The sequence below is a fragment of the Rhinolophus sinicus genome, chromosome 14 (genome assembly GCF_057876585.1).
Source record: "Rhinolophus sinicus isolate RSI-liver-muscle chromosome 14, RSI-T2T, whole genome shotgun sequence".
Lineage (NCBI taxonomy): Eukaryota > Metazoa > Chordata > Mammalia > Chiroptera > Rhinolophidae > Rhinolophus > Rhinolophus sinicus.
Window position 1 is genome coordinate 20,080,109 of NC_142514.1, and position 19,529 is coordinate 20,099,637.

A 19,529-nucleotide genomic window follows, 5' to 3' on the forward strand; every position below is an offset into this window, starting at 1 on the left:
AGTGCGATTGTGGGAGAGAGCTCAAGGACAGCTCTCTTGAAGTTGTGACATTTCAGCTGAGACCAAAAGAAGGATGCTATTCCTTCAGCCACCCTCCTCGGCTTCAGGGCTTCTGTGACCAGCTACAGGGCCGCAGACCCTCTCCTTTGTCCCTGCAGGATGGGACATGCTGTGTGACGTCTAGGCAATCTCCTGCCCTCGCTGGGCCTCTTCTACCCTCTTCTCTCCTTCCCTTCCCCCTATCTGCAGGATTTCCTTGTGGAAAGTTACTCCTTGGGGTCCCTGCTGACAGGGGAATGCGGGGACTGGTAAATGGAGGACCCCTGGAGGTGCCTGGGTGCAGCCTCAGGAGGGACCTGGCTCTGGGGTCAGTGTCCTGACCCTGCTCTGGACTCCACTAGTGACCCCCAGGGAGTCCCAGGCAGACCATGACTGTCTGAGACTCAACTTCTCCACCTGTGAAGTGGGAATCAGACCTGCTCTGCCTCCTCTCTGTGAGAGCGATGCAGTTATGTCAGGGCTCGTCACCCAAGCTCTACTCTGGGGACCCATGAAGGCCGAGCTGGCTCCTTTCGGACCCCACACTCAGGGGCAGTCTGGGTGGCTGAGGGCGGGCCCCAGGTTTGCCCTGGAGTCCTCTCCACCCTGTCACCTCCCTGTCTCAGCCACTTGTTCCCTCCCAGGCACAGGTGTATGCAAAGGGCTGTCCCCACAGAGGCAGAGGGGTCTGCAAGACTGCAGGTGGGGGGCTTCCTGCAGGGGTGAGTGAATGGGGGGTGTCATGTGTGTGAGTGTACACCTCTGTGTGTGTATAAATATATCTGTATGTGTCTGTATGAGTGTGTCAATGTGTGACTGTGTTTAAATACGTGTGTATCTGTGCCTGTGTGTCTATGTCTGCATTTGTGAGTGTAGGTGAGGCTTGTGTGTGTGTCTATGTCTGTGAAAGCTCCACCTGCCCCTGCTTTGCTCACTCCATCAGCAGGCTCAGGGAAGGTTCCAGAAAGGGCCTCAGGTCCCGGTCCTCAGCAACTGAGCCCTGCCAGCCCTTGGGATAAGGACGGCCCTCTGAGCTGTCCAGTCCCCGGCCAGTCCCCTCCCCAGCCTGTAAAGCACCAGGCCCCACCCCGCTAGCTGGGCGCTGCCCTGGGCGCGGCCTTGTGGAAGGAGCCTGGGCCCGACTGCTGTTCTCTTTGCACGCTGCCAGGAGAGACCACTATGCCTACTCCTACTACCCGTAAGTAGCTCCGCTGGCCTTGGGGACCAAGCCCTCCTGGGGAACCCTGCCCCACCCCCTCAGGCTGGGCTTGGGCTCCCACTCCCCTGCCTGGCCTGGCGTCCTCCACGACCACCTCTGTCTCTGAGCTTCCCTCCTCTGCCCTGCCTCTCCTCTCTGTGTTGTCACCTCGCGTGGAGGTCACGAGCACTGGCTTTGTGGTCGGTCTCACATTCAGACCTGGCTCTGCTGAGTCAGCCCAGTCAGGTCACGTACCCTCCCTGAGTTTCCATGTCCTCTGGCCCCTGAGGCAGCCCCTCGTGTTCCTGAGCCATCTCTGCTGCTGACGTCAGACCACAGTCCATGTCCAGGAAGGTCCTCATACAGGCCCACTCGGGGTCCACTGCCGTGTGTGTGTGTGCATGTGGGGGGCCAGGCCTGTCCCCACACTGGCAGCTCTCCCCACAGTGCAGATAGCAGTCAGGTCACAAGGAGCCCCTTCTCCACCAGGTAGCTCCGGGCTCTTCAGTCCCACCATTTCCTGGGTGCTTCCTGTGGGCTCAGTTCTTTACACAGAATCCTCACAACGACCCTGAGAAGTAGGAACTATGATCCCATTTTACTGGTGAGGAAACAGGCTCAGAGAGGCTAAGGGACCTGTCAGAGGTCACAGGAAGTACAGATCTGGGGTTACCACCCAGGCCCACATCTGACTCCATGGCCTGATGCTACTCTGTCTTCTGTCTCTGTCTTTGACTCTGCAAGCCTTCTAGAACATTCCCTCCCATCCTTGCTTGTTCTCCCTCCTTGCAGACAGAGCAGGCTCAGATGGCCCTGGGCCAGCCCAGAGGATGGTGGGTTCTCACCTCCTCCTCCCTGGACCCTCTACTTGCATCGTTGTCACCCAGTGACACACTAGCTTTTCCAGCAACCACACTCCCGCCAACTCATACAGAACCTCCAGCTTGGCTTTTGCAGACAGTGCTGACAAGGCAGGTCTCCCTCCCTCTCCACTTGTGCAATTAATTTTTGAACCTAAATGCAGAACTTTTGCAAGTGCCTGTATTACGCTCCATCTGCGTAATCTCACCCTGAGATCAGCAGGAGGCCGGCAGTGTTCAGTGTCCCTCCCGGTCCTGTCTTCTGTGGGTCTGGTTGGTTGGTGTTTGTAGTTCTTCTTCCAAGGAGGCCAAGAGGCCTGGGCGAGAGCAGAGCCCTGTGGTACATCAGTGGAGACTGCTTCTGGACCAGTAGCCACTCATGATGGGTCCTCCTTGGGCACCATTGTCCTGCCAGCTTGACCGGCTCTCCTCTGTCCATGGTCCTCTGTCTGTGTCCCCTGTGGTTTGCTGGTGTCTGACCCGTCCCTCATTCTGTCCTTTCCCCTGCCCCTTCCTCCTCCTCTTATCCTCCTCATTCTCTTGCCTCTCTCCTCCTCTCTTCATCTCCCTTTCCTTCCTCTTCCACCTTCTCTCTTATGTTGATGGTCAAGGTCACAGCCACAGAGGCTTCTCCTCACCTGCCCTGAAATGGGTCTTTGGCTCTGCCCTGGGCCACAGTGAGGGGAATCCCCAGAGTCTGTGGGTGCTCCTGGGAGCAGGAGGCCTGGGCTTGCTGAGCCGTCTCTTGTCCAGATGGGGAAGGCTTTGCCTACCTCAGTGTACAGCAGCGTTGGTCCCCAGCGTGGACACAAAGCCATCTTCTTAGCACAGGAAGGACATCCTGGACCTGGGAGGAGGGGCTTCCGGAGGTCATCTTGTCCCCTGCCCCAGCAGCTCTTGAGCCAGGACAGACTGATTGGAGTTTACCTGTCTGGGAAGATCCCTTTATTGGTCTCTTCATCTCCATGATGATCGGTGACCTGAGCTTTCACAACCTGGGAAGTGCTTTCTCTGGTCTACCTCACATCCTGCACACTCTTGAGCCGAGCAAGTGAACGGTTCTCTCGTCTCAAGCCTTCCCTGTGATTGGGCCGCTGCTCTTCTCCAGTCTCAAGCAGGTCCCAAGTCATTTCCCCTTTGCCTGTTGCTTGGCCCCTAGGTCATGGCGCTGTGCCTCTTGTCTCCCCATGCCCCGTTCTCCCTCCTACTTCCTAGTTCCCCGGCGTCACAAACTGCCATCCTCTTCTGTAATGCTGGGCTGGAGTCCAGGGCTGTGCAGGGCCCTTGTCCAGAGCCCTGTCCAGAAGCTCTGCCCTCCTCAGGACAGACGGGGCCTCTCATCTCCCTCTGCTGCTTCCAGCAGTTGGATAGACTGATGGGCAGTGGCAGGAGTATGGACCCCAGGTGGATCTCTTTACAAGTCTAGGGTGGCTGGTGGTGGTGGGAGCATCCTGGGGGCTTGGGGCAGCGGGTAAGAAGCAGCCATGGTCAGAGTTCATTCTGGGCCCAGAGGAGGACTCCTGAGCACTGGACAGTGGTCCATCTCATTGCAGGACAAAAAGGAGTTCTCAGGGCAGGTGTCTGGTGAGCACGGGGGAAAGTGGGATGGGTAGGGGGCATGCTGGGGCTAGAGAAGGGATAGTTATCTTCCTAGTTTGGGGTAGGATAACTACTGTGACACCAAAACAGGCCCAGGGTGACTTCCTCCCATTTCCTGAGCCTTGGGAGCTAGGTTCCCAGCCCAAGGCCACTGCGGCTCCATCCCTTGCTCTCAGCAAAGTTCCTAGGATAGGATCCCTGCCCAGTCCCTTTTGGTGGGAGGCAGCAGCTCTCTGGGTCTGGTGAGTGAAGGATGGAGGCAGAACCCCCTCGGCCTCCAGAGATGTCTCTAGAATGGCTCTGGCCTTAAGGCCCTAGATTTCTGGGCTTCCCCATCCACCTCTGGGCACTGTCTTTCCCAGCTCAGCACCCACATGTCCTGTTCACCCTCCTCCTCTACAGGAAGCCGGTGAACATGACCAAGGCAACTGTCAACTACCGCCAGGAGAAGACACACATGATGAGCGCCGTGGACCGGAGCTTCACGGACCAGAGCACCCTGCAGGAGGATGAGCGGCTGGGCCTCTCCTTCATGGATGCCCATGGCTACAGCCCCCGGGGTGAGTGCCCGGCCTTCGGGCCCCTTCCTGGTGGCTCTGGGGTACCCCACATCAGATGAGTTCTGTAACACCTGAACCAAAATGGAAGCATCTTTATGCACCTGCTGGGTACCGCCGTCAGGGCCCTGGAAATGCAGAGAAGGCACAGGTATGGCCTTTGTGCTGGGGGAGCTTTAGGCAAATGGAGGACTTAGACTAATAGAGGAGGAATACGAGGTCACAGGTGTTAATTGTGGGAAGTGCTCTGGGCACTCAGAGGAGGGAGTGATGCTGTGTGATCAAAGGGCCTCAGAGCTGTCTCCTGGCTTATGCCTGCTGTGCAAGAGGCAGGTGACCAGTGCCTAAGAGGGATTGCTGTGAAGTAAGACAGACCTGGCTTTGCATCTCAGATTCCCATAGCTGTGTGACCTGGGACAGGTTGCTTAACCTCTCTGGATCTTTGCTTCCTCATATATAAGAGGATAAAGACCATCTCTGCTGATAGGGCTGCTTAAAGACTAGATGAGATAATGTGTGTGTATCATTAGTGCTGTGCCTGGCATGCAGGAAGAGTACAGTGAGTCAGTTGTATGTGCTAGGAGCTTGTCATACATCACTTCACACGTCTTTTGTATTCTATTTGGTGCTGATTTGTATAAAAGAAAATATGATGTTTATGAAGATCATAAAGTCATAATAATACGACAAACACCGGTGAACACCACTGGTGAATGAGAACATCGTCTGAGTGCTCCTTCCACATCCCCTACCTCCTTCTTAGATATAAATATTCCCCTGAAATTTGTGTTTATCACTTTCTTGCCTTTCGGGGGGTTAGTTTTACCATGTGCGCCCATATCCCCAAACAGTGCATTATAGAATTTTGCTCACATTTGAGCTTTATAAAAATGAAATTACACACCACATTTTTCAGCTTCACATCATGTTTCTAACATTTACCCAGGTGGATGTTTTGCTGTAGTTTGTTTATTTTCTTTCATGTATAGTTTTCCATTGTTTGAATATATTGCCGTCCATGGACATTTGCTTTGTTTCCAGTTTTCTTGTTATTACAAACGAGGCTGCTGTAAACATTCTGAAATGAATCTCCAGATGCACCTGCACAGGAGATTCTAGAAATAGAACTGCTGGATTATGGAGTGTGTGCTTGTTTCTCTTTATGTGACAGTGTCAGATTGTTCTCCAAAGTGGCTTTGCCTGCGTTTGCTCTCAGCAGCCATGTATAAGAGTTTCCATTGCTTTACATCAAGATCAAAATTTGTCAGCCTTCTTCACTTTTGCCAAATGAGTTTGCATAAAATGGTAATTCTCTATAGTCTTAATTTGCATTTCTCTGATTACTAATGAGGTTGAACATATTTTCAAATCATCGTTGGCCATTCAGGTTTCTTCTTCCATGAAATGCTTGTTCATGTCTTTTACATAATTTTCTGTTGGTTTCTCTGTGGCTTTCTTAGTGGTTTTGAAAAGTTCTTTATATATTAAGGATGATAATCATTTGTGACTTATGAATTGCAAATGTCTTCTCCCAATTTGTGACTCATCTTTGCAAGTTATTTATAGTGTCTTTGGATGAACAGGTTTTTATTTCAGTTTAGTCAAGTTCATCAATCTTTTCTTTTGAGTTTCTACTTTTTATGGTTTCTTAAAGAATTCTTCCTTCTGCAAGGTCGTAAAATGTTTTTTAATTTTTTTCTAAATCTTTTAATATTTTGCCTTTCACATTTCAATCTTTATCCATCTGTAATTGATTTTTTTGGTGTGCGATATGAATTAAGGTTTTTATTTTTTCTACAGGGAAAACCATCTGTCCCAGCATGTTATTATAGTTCATACTTTCAGTACTGATCTGCAGTGTCACCCTTATCATCCATCACATTTCCATATATATGTGGATTGTGTTTTGGTTCCCTGTTCTCTCTCATTGGTCAATTTGGTGATTCCTGTGCCAACACCACGTTTTTTTAATTTCTGTAATTATCGAAGTCTCGATAGCTGAAACATTAAGCCCTCCCAACTTTGTTCTTCATCAAGGATGTCTTGGCTTTATTTGTTCTCATTCTCTGTCTTATACATTTTAGAATTATCTTTTCAGGTTCCTTGGAAAACTTTGTTGGATGGATTTGTATTGAATGTATAGATCAGTTTGGGGAAAACTGACATCTTACGAAAGTGTCTTTCCGTTTATGAATATGAAACATATCGCCCCATTTATTTAGGTCCTGATTGTGTTTTCAATAATTGTCTTCAGGCTGGCTTCGCGGGGTCTAGCCTGCGATTCCTGCTGCCGCCTCCCGTCGGCCTTAGCTCTCGTGTTAGGCCAGAGCCAAACAGAAGACAAGCTGTGTTGTACCAGGCTTCCCCACCTTCCTCCGCCACTTACTCTCATACACTTTCAGACCTCTGACATCAACTGCCTCGTGGGCAAATTGACGCCCAGAGCAGTGTAGGCTACACAGTGATTCCAGTAAATCCTGGACCAGAACCCAGATCTCCTGTCTTCTAGGACAATCCTGTATCCATTTTCCTAGTGGGAGGCAGAAACTCTATCTCTTCATTCACCCATTCATTCGGTCTGTCTCTTCACATTGGTTATTTCAATAGCTCAGTAAAATGGGCCAGGACACTGCTAGGCTGTGGGACAAGACTGCCTTAGGGCCTAGAAATTTAATCTGAGTCACTTACGTAAGTAAAAAATCTTCTAGTAACCACACTGAAAAGTAACCAAGTGAAATTAATTTTAATCATATGTTTAGCCCAGTTTAGCCAAATAGCATTTCAACATGTAATCCATATAAAAACATTAATGAGATCAATAATTGTCTTCATAAAATTGTATACATCTTTTGTTAGGTATACCCCCAGGACACTTATATTTTTTATTTCCATTACAAATGGTACATTTTTTGTGTGTATGTGGTAAAATATACGTAACATAAAAATTGACCATCTTAACCATTTTTAAGTGTACAGTTCAGTGGTATTAAATATATTCATAATGTTGTGCCACCATCACCACCTTCCATCCCCATAGCTCTTTTCATCTTGTGAAATGGAAACTAAACTCGTTAAAACAATAACTCCCCCTTCCCCCCTTCTTCCCAGCCTCTGGCAACCACCATTCTACCCTCTATCATTATAATTTTGACTACCCTAATTATCGCACGAAGTGGAATCATACAGTATTTGTCTTTTTGTGACTAGTTTATTTCACTCGGTATAATGTCCTCAAGGTTCCTTCATCTTATAGCATCTTTCAAAATTTCATTCCTTTTTAAGGCTGAATACTATTCCATTGTGTGGATATACTATATTTTTCTTATCCATTCATCTGTTGACGGACACTTACGTTGCTTCCATGTTTCAGCTATTGTGACTGATGCTGCTATGAACGTGAGTGTACAAATATCTCTTCGAGACTCTTCTCTCAGTTTTTCTGGGTACATATCTAGAAGTGGAATTGCTGGATCATACGGTAATTCTCTGTTTAATTTTTTGAGCAACTGCCCTGTTTTCCACAGCAGCTGCACCATTTTACATTCCCACCAGCAGTGTACAAGGGTTCCAGTTTTCTCCACATCCTTGCCAACACTTGTTATTTTTTGTTTTGTTGGAGAGCGGCCATGCTAATGGGTCTGAGGTGACATCTCGTAGTTTTGATCTGAATTTCCCTAATGTTGAGTGACGTGATGTTGAGCATGTACCATTTGTACGTCTTCTGCGGAGAAATGTCTATTCAAGCCCTTTGCCCATTTTGAATTGTTTTTTTTTTGTTGTTGTTGTTGAGTTTTAAGTGTTCTCTATATATTCTGGATATGAATCCCTTCTCAGATATATGATTTGCATATATTTTCTACCATTCTGTGGGTTACCTTTTCATTTTGTGGATAGTGTCTTTTGATGCACAAAATTTTTAAATTTTCATGAAGTCCAATTTGTCTTTTTTTTTTCTTTTGTTACCTGTGCCTTTGGTGTCGTAGCCAAGAAATCATTGCCAAATCCAATGGTTTTGCCCTATGTTTTCTTCTAAGAGTTTTATGTCGTACATTTTAGGTCTTTGATCCATTTTGAGTTAATTTTTGTACATGGTGTTAGATAAGGGTCCAACTTCATTCTTTTGTATGTAGATATCTAGTTTTCCCAGTAGAAATGGTATACTTTTAAAATATTGCATTTCTAAGTGTTGCCCATATAGAAAAATGTAGTTGATTTCTGTATGCATACAGATCTTATATTAATACTTCTTGATAAACTTTTTATTGATTCCAGTTTGTCTGTGGAATCTTTTAGATTTTCTGAGTACACTCAAAGGATCTGTGAATACTGACAGTTCAGTTTCTTCTTTTCTCATTTCTAAACCTTTTTCCCTTGTCTTTCTGAATAGCACTGGCTGGAACCTCCAGTATTTCTATGTTGAATGGAAGCAGTTACAGCAGGAATCCTTGTCTTATTTTCCTGATTTTAAAAGGAGTATGCTATACTCTTCCTTTAAACCTAGTAGTACGCTATACCTATATAATTTTACTAACCAATGTCGCCCCACTAATTTAATAAAAAGAAAGGAGTACTTCAAACATTAAACATTGAGAATGAAGTTTGCTTATAGTTTTTGGTAGAAATGTTTTATCAGATCCACAGAAGTCCTTCAGGTTTTAGTTTGCTAAAAGGTTTTGTTTTAAATGGGCATTCCCAAATCCTTTTTATTGCCTTATTGTCATATTTTTTTCCCTTTAGTTTGTTAATGAGGCGAGTGATAGCTTTAGGTTTCCTAATGTTAAAATAACCTTCAAGTCCAGGGATAAATTCAACTTGGTCATGATGCATTATATCTTTTATGTATTGTTAGATTTAGTACCATGTTTACCCGAAAATAAGACCTAATTGGAAAATTAGCCCTAGCATGATTTTTCAGGATGACATCCCTTGAACATGAGCCCTAATGCATAGTTTGGAGCAAAAATGAATGTAAGACCCGGTCTTATTTTCAGGGGAAACATGGTGTCAGGATTTTAAAGCTGGATTCCTGAGTGGGACTGGCCTGTTTTTTGTTTTTTGTTTTTTTTTTGGTACTCTCCTTGTTTTTTGGTATCAAAATTCTATTAGCCTTATAAAATACATTGAGGTCTCTTCCCTTTTTTACTTATCATGGAAGATTGGAATAGTTGGCTCCTTAAGAGTTTAATGGAATTCATCTGTAAAACAATCTTTTAGTTTTTTTCTTTACGGAAAAAATGTAAACTTTTAATTTACTTTATTTAAAGGAGTAAAGGACTATTGAAGCTTTCTGTTTTTTCAAGCCATTTTTAGTAAGTCAATTTTGTCTAGCAATTTGTCCATTTCATTTAAATTTTTCAAATTCATTGACATGAACTTATTCCTCATGTTATCTTTATGATCTCCCTCATTAAGTTTTCACCATAGCCGTGTGTGGTAGCGGTTATCAATCCCTCGTGTTACAAACGAGGAAACAGAAGCTCAAAGAGGCAGAGTCATTGTCTGGGTCAAACAGCCAGGAAGTGGCATAGCCAGGATTTAAATGCAGGTTTTTCTGAGTGGCAAATTGCTGTTCCTACTATATCATGCTAGGCCTTGAGGAAAAGGTAGGATTTGGACAGGCGGGGATGGGAAAGGAAGGGCATTCATGGCCGAGGAACAGAACGTGCGAATGCACGGAGCTGGGCACATGAGGAAAACACGGAGAGGTCTGTTTGGGCTGAAAATGCAAGTGGGTGTAGGGGAGAGTGGGAGGTGTGGGGGGTAGGGGTGCATATCTTGCTGCTGTATCCTGTTGAGAGATACAGAAAGGCAGGAAATATGGGCTCTCGGCTCCCAAGGAACTCGCTGACTGATTGGGGAGACAAGACTGATGCAGGGCAGCCAGTCCCAGGCTAGTTGCCGTGTGGATGGTGGGGACAATGAGTGCTGCCAGATTTTGAGAAATACACCTTTGGGCAGGGCAGTCAAGATTTCAGGTGGATAAGATTTGAGCAGGGGTGGTCAGGGTTTCAGCTGAGATGGATAAGATTTGACTGATGGTGAGGAGGGAGTGGGCACTGAAGGCGGGGTACAGAACATGAGTGAAGATGTGACAGCTGGGAAACTCACGGTATTTTCAGGAGGCTGGAGCTGAGTCTCAACGCCTTCTCTCTATTTCTCCATGCCTCACACGAGCCTAGCCTCCACTTTCTTCTTTGCTTTTCCAAATAGTGTAGGCCAGATTTTTGTGGTTTAGAACAGAAAGCTATATAGGTTTGGATGCATTCTCAGTCTGCAAATTTTAAAATAGGGACTTATCATGCTGAGTAAATGGTAGCAGGCTGGCTGTGAAGAAGCCAGCTGGGATGTTCCCAAGATGTTGGCATATGCCCCCATTGTCCCTGAAATCCTGCCTATGAGAACCCTCCAACCCTTCGGGGCCCTGGCTATTTGGAGCTCTTGACCCCTGTGGGTGCCAGGGGCTTCCGGCCAAATGCTTTGTCAAATAAGTGCCAGGTTCTTTCATCACCACAAATGCCTCTTTATCAGGAAGAGAGAAGCAGAAAGCAGGGTGGACCCCAGGGCCTCAGAGTGAGATGGGCCTGAGTTTGTATCCTAGCACTGACACTTCATGAGCAGTAACTTCCCCTTCTGGGCCTCAGTTTCCTCATTTGAACAGAGGGATAACAACAGTGCCTATTCGTATATCAGAGGGAGATTCTGTGGAGGAAATGACTTAAGAATCATTCCAGGCACATGAAAGCACTCAATAGGTTAGCTATCATCACAGGCTGTGTTTCTTTCAAGTGTATGCTAATTGCAAACAGTGAAGGAAGAGTATTGCGTACTATTAGATTGTATCACTGGGGGCCGTCTTCTTTGGAGGGTAGGTGGAAATCGAGGAGAGAGCCCATCTTTGAGGGAAGTCTGAGGATCCTCATTTTCAGATGAGGAAACAGGCTGAGAGAGGTCAAATGACTTGAATTAGTATTTACGTCTCTCTGACTCCAGACCGAGTGTTTATTTCTCTGGGCCTTAGCCTTCCCCCACAAAACATCAGCTGTCTAGTGGTTACTTGCACAAGATCTCCCACAATCATGATGGAGCTGGAGAGAGCCTGGGAGAACCTGTGGGTGGCGGCTTTGAAGCTGAGGGCTGGCTCTCACCTTCCTTCCTCTCTTCCTTCCTTTCAGGGGCTGCCAGCTGTGGGCAAGCCGGTCCTTGGGGTGGGGGTATGGAGGTAGGGTAGGAGAGAGAGAGAGAGAGAGAGAGAGAGAGAGAGAGAGAGAGAGAGAGATGTGTGTGTGTGTGTGTGTGTGTGTGTGTGTGTGTGTGTGTGAAATCCCATGGGAATTCATAGGCAAGGAGAGCAGGGACCTGTCTTCTCTGGACCGAGGAAATGGAGGGTCGTCTTGGCAATATCATTGTTCGTCATCCTGTTGTTTTCTGGTGGTCTTTGTAGAATGTCTTGTGTCGGCTCTCAGGCTCAGCTGGAGGCCGCCCAGATTTGGCTCCGGCTTCCTGTCAGGATCTCAGCCGGTGGGATTTTTGCTTGTCTTCAGCCATTGTAAACTGATCCATGCCTATTTGTGAGGGTGGGTCAGGGCTGCCAGCTCTGCCAGGCCTCTGGAATGAGCTGTTGGATTCCCCGCCACCTCCTTTGCCCCTTTCTCCACCTGGAGCGTGCTCTGTGGAGATGTTGGCAGTTTCCACAAGGAGCCCTCTGGACCCCTCTGTCTCTGAGTTCTTCGAGCCAGTAGAAATCCTTTTTTATGAAATCTTTGTACTTGTGTGTTTGTTGTAGATACTCTTTAGAATTGTCAGATCCTGGACCGAGATCCTATAGTAGAGAGGGACAGAAAGTCCCCCTCTTGTCAGCCAGCTGCCCTGGCTTTCTGGGACTCAAGGGGTTTTTCCCTTTCCTGGAAACTGCTAATCATGTTACCGGCCACCATCAGTAGGTCCTCATTGTGTGCCAGGCGCTGGGGCTGGGAGCCTTATGTATTTATATTGTCTTATTTAATATGTACATCATCATATCGGAGAGTAACAGTTTTGATCTTGATTTAATATGTGAAAATGGAAATTTAGAGAGGGTAACATCGTCAAGGTCACATGCAGAGCTGGGATTTGATCTGAGGCTTGTCTGACTCCAGAGCCTGTCTCTTAATCGCCACATTACACTGGGTTCCCCTGGGGATGTTTCATGAAACAAACAAAGCTCTCCATGGTGAAAGACGGTAGTGAAACATTGCTATTTCCACCGATCTCCTGGAGATTTAAAATGCACACGACCATGTTAGAAGCCCTAAGAGGTCTTACAGAGAAATAAAAAACCTACTTATTTTTTAAACCAGAGTTTCAACGATGCCCTTAAAACATAGACCCCCCTCCTTGTCCTCCTCTCTTCTTCTTTTTAATGGAATACCACTTAGTCACGTGGCAGGACTCGTATTTTCTGGAACATACTTTTGTAACCACTACACTAGGCAAGTCTCTCATCTTTGGACCTCAGTTTCCTCATCTGTAAAATTAAGGGTTTGGGGCATCTGGCGAGGATGGTGTAACTGGCACTTGGCTTGCTCTCCAGCTGTAAGCAACTAGAAATCTGGATAAAAGATGTGAAATAATTGTTTTCAGACATTGGGTGACAGGCAGCTCAGGAGTGATTCCTGAGAAAAGAGAAACAAATGAGGTGAGCCCTGCCTTCGAAGCACCTTTCTATCTGGAGCCAGTTTTCAAAACGTGGCACAGAAAGGAGAGGACCAAAGCAGGACCCAGCCGTCTCCCGACTTGGAGGGACAGGGGTTGGAGTTTGGGGAAGTTGAGCTGTGCAGGGGTCTGTTCTGTCATGCATTTATTCTGTCAGGTAGTCAGGGGTTGGAATTAGAGGCCAGGCTCCAGAGAAAGCTCGCCAAGGAGGGTCATGTCGGCTGAGGCTCATGTCGGCTGAGTATGAGTTCACCAGCAAAAAGATGTTGGAGCAGAGGGAGCAGCATGTGTGAAGGTGGAAGAAAGGGAGGAGACTGGCATCGAGGTCCCATCGGGCGTTCCCCACCTGCTCCTGCCAGCTCAGACTTGGGCAGAGAACAGCTGTGAGAAATGTGGAGGGCCGACCTTGAATAGGCCCCTGCATCTTACCCAGGGCAGGAGGAGGGAAAGGAAAGGAGTGTTAAGTGTGTGGGAGGGAGTGTCCGAAGGTGGGTGGGACCAAGGGGGGCTGTTTTCTCAATCCCAGGACCTGATCTCAGGGACCAGGGTGGGATGTGCTTGGGGGTGCTGACTAGAAGAGTCGGGGACTGGGTGGGCCTCGGGGAAGGGGATAGTTTTTGGGGGGCACTGTGACCTCTCCACCTGTTCCTCGATTGGCTGAGGCCGCTGCACAGGCTGACAATGGAAATGCTTGCGCAGGAGAAACGCCTCTATTCAGGTGCCTGTGTTAATCTGCAGAGGGGGTGGTGGCAGCAGCTAATTTCAGGATTTGCTTGTCTTTGAATGGGGGTAATCAGTGTTCCAGATTGTTCCCTGGAAGAGGGGGAGGAAGGAGGGACTGTCACGGGCTCTGCCAAGCACTTTCCCCGACGAGCAGCCCAGAGCAGCGTGGAGAAGTCACAGGGGTGGTCCTGGCTTGGGAGCAGAAGGATGGAGTGAGGGGACCACAGGATCACGGCAAGCAGGGCTGGGCCAGAAGGGCCCTCAGAGGTCACGTGATCTGACCCACTCATTTTACAGATGGGAAAACTGAGATGCAGAGAGAGGGACTTGCCCTGGGTCACACGGGTGGACCCAGCTAGGCTGCTTGGCTCCAGTGGACAACCCAGCCATCCTCCATGTTGGCCGTGCTCCCTTCCTTCCCTAGTCCCTGAGTCCATCTGGGGTTCCCCAGGCTGGAGCCTGTGTGTGTCAGGAACCCCTTTCTCTCTCTCTGACTGCAGGGGACCAGCGTGGTGGTGGGGTCACTGAGGCCAGCAGCCTTCTGGGGGGCTCACCGCGGCGTCCGTGTGGCCGGAAGGGCTCCCCGTATCACACGGGGCAGCTGCATCCTGCAGTGCGTGTGGCTGACCTCCTGCAGCATATCAACCAGATGAAGACGGCGGAGGGCTACGGCTTCAAGCAGGAGTACGAGGTGCAGGGCGCAGTCCAGCCAGGACCCCTCACCAGGGCCTCCTCTGACTCCTCACTGTGGACCTTGGCCCTGCCGACCCTTGGTCCAGCCCTGACAGACCCTTGCTCTGACACTCCCCAACTCAGTCTAATTTTTTTGACCTTGACCTTGATCCTAATCTCAGACTGACCTGGTTTCTCACTCTCATCCTAACCCTGAATTGCAATCTGACCTTGAATCTTATCTCAGTCTCCATCTGGACCCTGATACTATCCCTAATATGGACCTGATCACCAACACTGACCATGACCTGTAACCTAACCACCAGTGTGACTTTGACCTTGACGCTCGTCCTAAGCTCCATTTGAACTCTAACTTGAATCCCATTTTACCTCCATCTGGACTCTAACACCCCCCTTACCTTAATCTTAATTTGACCCTCACTTTTACCTTCTTCCTAACTAAAACCTGGATGTCACCTAAATCTGATCCTCATTCTAAAACGTCTCTGAACACTGTTCCTCTTTTGCCCCCTTTCCTCACTCCACCCCCACCCCCTTGGCTTTGAACTAAGCTGATAAAAGGATTTACAGTGACTTTCTCTCAGGACCCAAGTTTAACCTTGTCGTGGCCCCACCCACATCCTGTTGAGGGGAGAGGGGTCTTTATTAGTGGAGGGGTTTCTCTCCCTCACTGACTTCCACTTTCTCTTCTGGCAGAGCTTCTTTGAAGGCTGGGATGCCACAAAGAAGAAAGACAAGGTCAAGGGTGGCCGGCAGGAGCCCTTGCCTGCCTGTGAGTTCTGGGGTAGGGCCTGGGGTCTGGCACAGTGGGTGGGAGGAAATAAGAAGGGGGAGAAGAACCAGAGTGAGCCATTTATTGAGGGTCTGCCGCATGCCCAGCCATGCACTGAGCATTACACCCATTATCTCACTCATTCCTCTCAATAATCCTGTAAAGTGGAACATATTATAACCCCACTCTACAGATAAGCCAACTGAGGCTTGGGAGGTTAAGCCCCCTGCCCAAGGTCACACAACTCATAATTGCCTGAGCAGCACACGACCTCAGGCCTTCTTGATACCACAGCCCAGACTAACTGCTGGTCTTCCCTGTCCCCTGTGGTCCCCAGAGCCTACTGGTCAGTTCTTAGGCTGCCTTGCCTACTCCCCATGTCTGGCCTCCAGGAAGCCTTCCCCCACTCCCCCAGCTCTGGGCTCCCGAGTTTAGCCCCTGCCCACCCATGGCCACCTGCTCTGTTTCTAGATGATCGGCACCGAGTGAAGTTGCATCCAATGCTGGGAGACCCGGACGCCGACTACATTAACGCCAACTACATAGACGTGAGTCATGGCCTCGTCCCCGTCATCTCTGCTGACCTGGCCCTGCCCGCTCTAGGCTCACTGTCCAGGGAGGGCAGAAACCTATCAGCAGATAAATGGGGGTTCAAATGGCTGGGTTCTGAGTGGCCCCACCTCCTAGAGTCAGTGCCAGGTTGCTCAGAGGAAAGGAGGACAGAGTGGGTGGCAGACATCAGGAAGGCTTCCCGCAGACTTCTGGTATCAGGCTGAGAGACAGGGGGCTTCAGGGAAGCTGACTGAAGAGGGCAGACAGCTAGGCCTAGGGGTGAGGAAGGAGCCCCTTTCCGAGAGGGGCCAGGAGGCTTGGATGTGGGATTCTGATGACAGAGTGAGGCTGAAGGTAGGCAGGGGCTGGGCTGTGAAGGCCTCCAGTGGCCAGCTAAGGAGTTTGGGCTTTTCCCTAAGGGCACCAGGGAGTCGTTAAAAAGTGTTTTGACTGGGATCAGAGTGGTACTTTAAGAACAACTCATATCTACTCAGCATGTACTGTGTGCCAAGCACTGTGCTAAGCACTTTATATCAAATATTTAATTTTATGCAATCTCTACAACCACCCTATAAGGTAGTTGGCATGACGACCTCACTTTACAGGTGAGGAAACTGGGGGCTCAGAGAGGTGAAGCTACTGATCCGAGGTTACACAGCTAGTGAGTGGTCAGGAAGGGACTCATCTCTCAGCCTGTCTATGTCTCGAAAGCCTTTGCTGCTAAACATGAGGCTCTCCTGCCATCACTGCAGCAACTGGGTCTGGCTAGACCAGAGGGCAGGGCCAGAGACAGGGCAAGCAGCCTGGAGACCTCAGCTAGGGTGTGAAGAAGAGCCGATGAGTCTGCTCCCCAAGTGTGGAGGAGGGTGAGACAACACCCTGATCAGACTCCCCTGCCCTGCAGCCAGCCAGGTTTGGGAGAGAATCATTTATTCATTTATCAGATATAAGTTAAGCATCTGCAGTGTGCCAGGTATTGTGCTGGGCACAGGGATACAGACACGATCCCTGCTTTCCTTGAACATACAAATTCTAGTGGGGGAGACACATGAGCACATCTACAAGTGAAATAACTTCAGATTAGATGGGAAAGCAAAGGTCAAAAAAGGGGAATGACTTTCCCTGTGTCGCACAGCAAGGTAGTGTTAGTACCAGGGTTATTGGTAGCAGTTTGCGTGGAGGAAGGAGGGCTTGAGCTGGCTTTGGGTGGGTGGAGACGAAAGGAAAGGACATCCCAGGCAGGGAGGAGCATAGGCAAAGGCCTGAGGTGTGTAGGAGGAGGAAGGTGCATATCTGGGAGGTGTGAGCTGGGGATTCTGGAGATGACCTCTCGTGTCCCTGGGGGCCAGACATGCTACCCCATATTTCCCAGCATTCCTTGCCTTCTCCCCACCTCCCTTCCTCTCCCCTGGCTGGGGTACGGGCAAGGCCTGGCCTCAGACTCAAGCAGCTTTGGTGATAAGGGGCCTCTCCTTGGTCTCCTCAAGGTCCTAGTTGGCTTCTCCTTGGGCCTCAGTAGGGACATGCCAGTATCCCGTCCCCGGCCCAGCCTGGCCCACCCGTCTCTGCTCTGCCTCCCCTGCTCCCATCACCCATTCTGGTCACTCCTGTGCTCCGTCCACTTCCATCTGCCTCTGGCCTAATATCTGTCTCTTTTGCTTTGTACTGTTCCCTCACTGGAATCATTAAGATTCGGATAAACCGTGAAGTAAGTATCTCTGTCCCGTTCCCCTCCTTTTCCTCCTCCACTTCCTCCTCCTCCTGTCTGTCTGTATCTCAGACTCTCTCCGTCTCTGTCCTCCTTCCCCTTCACTTGTGCGCCCAACACCAACTGTCCATTGCAGCCGCCTGGCTAGGGGCCGCCAGAGCTGAAGATTCGACACTATCCCTGTTGGGAGCAGTTCCCTCGCATCCTCCACAGCCCTGAGATGGGTGGCAGTGTTGGGGTGCTTCCCCAGGCCCCATTTGGCACCAGCCACCACCTTCTGTCACCTTTGCCCTCAGCCCCCATGCCTGACGAGTCCTCACTAGCCATTCCTTCTGCTGGGCCCTGGGAGGGATGTGTGGGGGTTTGGGGGAGCTGCCCTGGGTGCCCTGTCTCTGCTGCCTGGGGGTCAGGATCTTCCAGGAAGCAAGGACAGCCCCGGTCAGTCCCCTTAAAGCTAGTTTCCCTGGTGCTCAAATCCCTTCGTGATCAGTTTGCTTGAAACTCAATCCCAACCACTTTGTGCTCAATTTAGCCCTAATTTGAATGTTTCATCTTTGGGCCTTTTATGAATATTAAACCCCAAATCATCTAGTGATCCTCTGATTTGATTTTTATATATATTAGTTTCATAATATTTGATGCCTGATAGGATTGTTTGCTATTTTGTGGGTACCTTTTGCATTTTATCTATTTTTTTCTTTTAAAAATGCTTTTGTATGATTACAAAATACAGTTCATTATCAAACTATCAGACAGCACGGAGATGCCTAACATACAGGTCACCTCTGCCGGAGGTGACCAGTTACTGCAGATGTGCTCCCAGACACCCCTCTTATTTTGAGTGCCCGTAAGCATTTTGTTTGTAAGGATCCCAAATTTAAATGGAATAGGAGGCCCACAAATTGCTGTGGCTACGGCTCAGCCCTAGCGCCCCCATTAGCAGGCAATGCATATAGGTCATTATACTTCTTTACACCTCCATTTCCATTGCAACAAACAGTCCCACCCATTGGGTTCATTGTCAGACTCTTAAGAAACGCCCTGAGATGACTCGGCTTAATTTGGCTTTAAATGCCAGTTACCAAGAGTATCCTTGGCTGAGCACCAGCTGTGTGCTGGCACCTTAGGCACATGCCATCATCTTTACCACACTCTGCGAGGTAGGGACACACATTCGGCAGATGAGAAAGTTGAGTCTTAGAAAAGTTAAGTGATTTGCTCATGGCTGCGTGGAGCTGGGCCTCAAACCCAGCCTGAGTCCTCGACCCTAACACTAGACTGTGGTTCTCTCCCTTTTGGGGAGCATCAGGATGCCTGGGGGTCTCACCCACCATGCAAGTGATCAGTGCCCTAGTTCTGCCCACGGGGAGGCTGCAGGGAGGGGTGGGTGTCTGCCCGGAGCAGGCCCCTGAGGAAACACTGGTGTTCTGGAGTGTGAGCACCCATGCTCTCTAATGCTGGTCTCTAACGTGGGTGTGCTCTCCTTATCTTTCTTTAAATCGGATCATTTTAAACGTTCCACTTCACTGTCCTGTATGTAATATAATTGTGCAATAATGCACGTATGCAATTAAGACGTTACTATGCAGATATTGAAGGTTATCTGTTTAAAAACTTGTATTTGCTGACTAGCGTATGGGTACTAGCCCTGTGCTGGGCCCTGGAGGGACAGAGATGGATGAATCAGAAGAGACTCTTGCTCCCATGTCGGATTCTCAGGCAAAGGGGTTTTATGTGGAGCAGCCTGTTCTTAGCTTGACCAGCACTGGGGGAAGGAGGGCAGCCCTGCAAGCATCTCTGCTGGGTCCTCTCCTCTGAGGCCAGTTGCCCAGCAGTTCTGCTGAGGCCTTGAAGCAGAGACGGTGCCTGGGGAGACAGCAGTAGGGAATTAGGCTAGACTTAGAGAAGGTCCAGTAGTGAGGGCCGAGTGAGGCTGGGAGGCTTTTCATTATTGGTATCCTTGACTGCGTTTTCGCCAGTTTCGTGGGAATGGTATGTAGGTAAACGGCAGACTCTCCGAGGTGTAGATCTCATTATCCTCTTACACAGAGGACAACAGGGGCTTGGAAAGATGCAGAGCCTGTCTCCTCCAAGTGTGCTTTGAGGCCCAGCATCAGCACCACATGGGAGCTGACGG

The 19,529-nt window shown here is 49.0% G+C and overlaps 1 protein-coding gene across 7 annotated transcripts in view; it reads left to right on the forward strand.

Moving 5' to 3' along the window:
• The window catches only part of PTPRU (protein tyrosine phosphatase receptor type U), a 77,607-nt gene that overhangs the window by 43,917 nt on the left and 14,161 nt on the right, over positions 1–19,529 (forward strand). For 3 of the 7 annotated variants that reach the window (XM_088790809.1, XM_088790810.1, XM_088790811.1), the window contains exons 15-18: positions 4,099–4,256; positions 14,168–14,358; positions 15,057–15,132; positions 15,604–15,680. In XM_088790809.1, coding sequence (XP_088646935.1) covers positions 4,099–4,256; positions 14,168–14,358; positions 15,057–15,132; positions 15,604–15,680 — 502 coding nt within the window. Of the gene's footprint in view, positions 1–1,207; positions 1,238–4,098; positions 4,257–14,167; positions 14,359–15,056; positions 15,133–15,603; positions 15,681–17,374; positions 17,393–19,529 lie in introns of all 7 variants that reach the window. The other 4 variants (XM_088790808.1, XM_088790812.1, XM_088790806.1 and 1 more) reach the window with 3 other exon arrangements.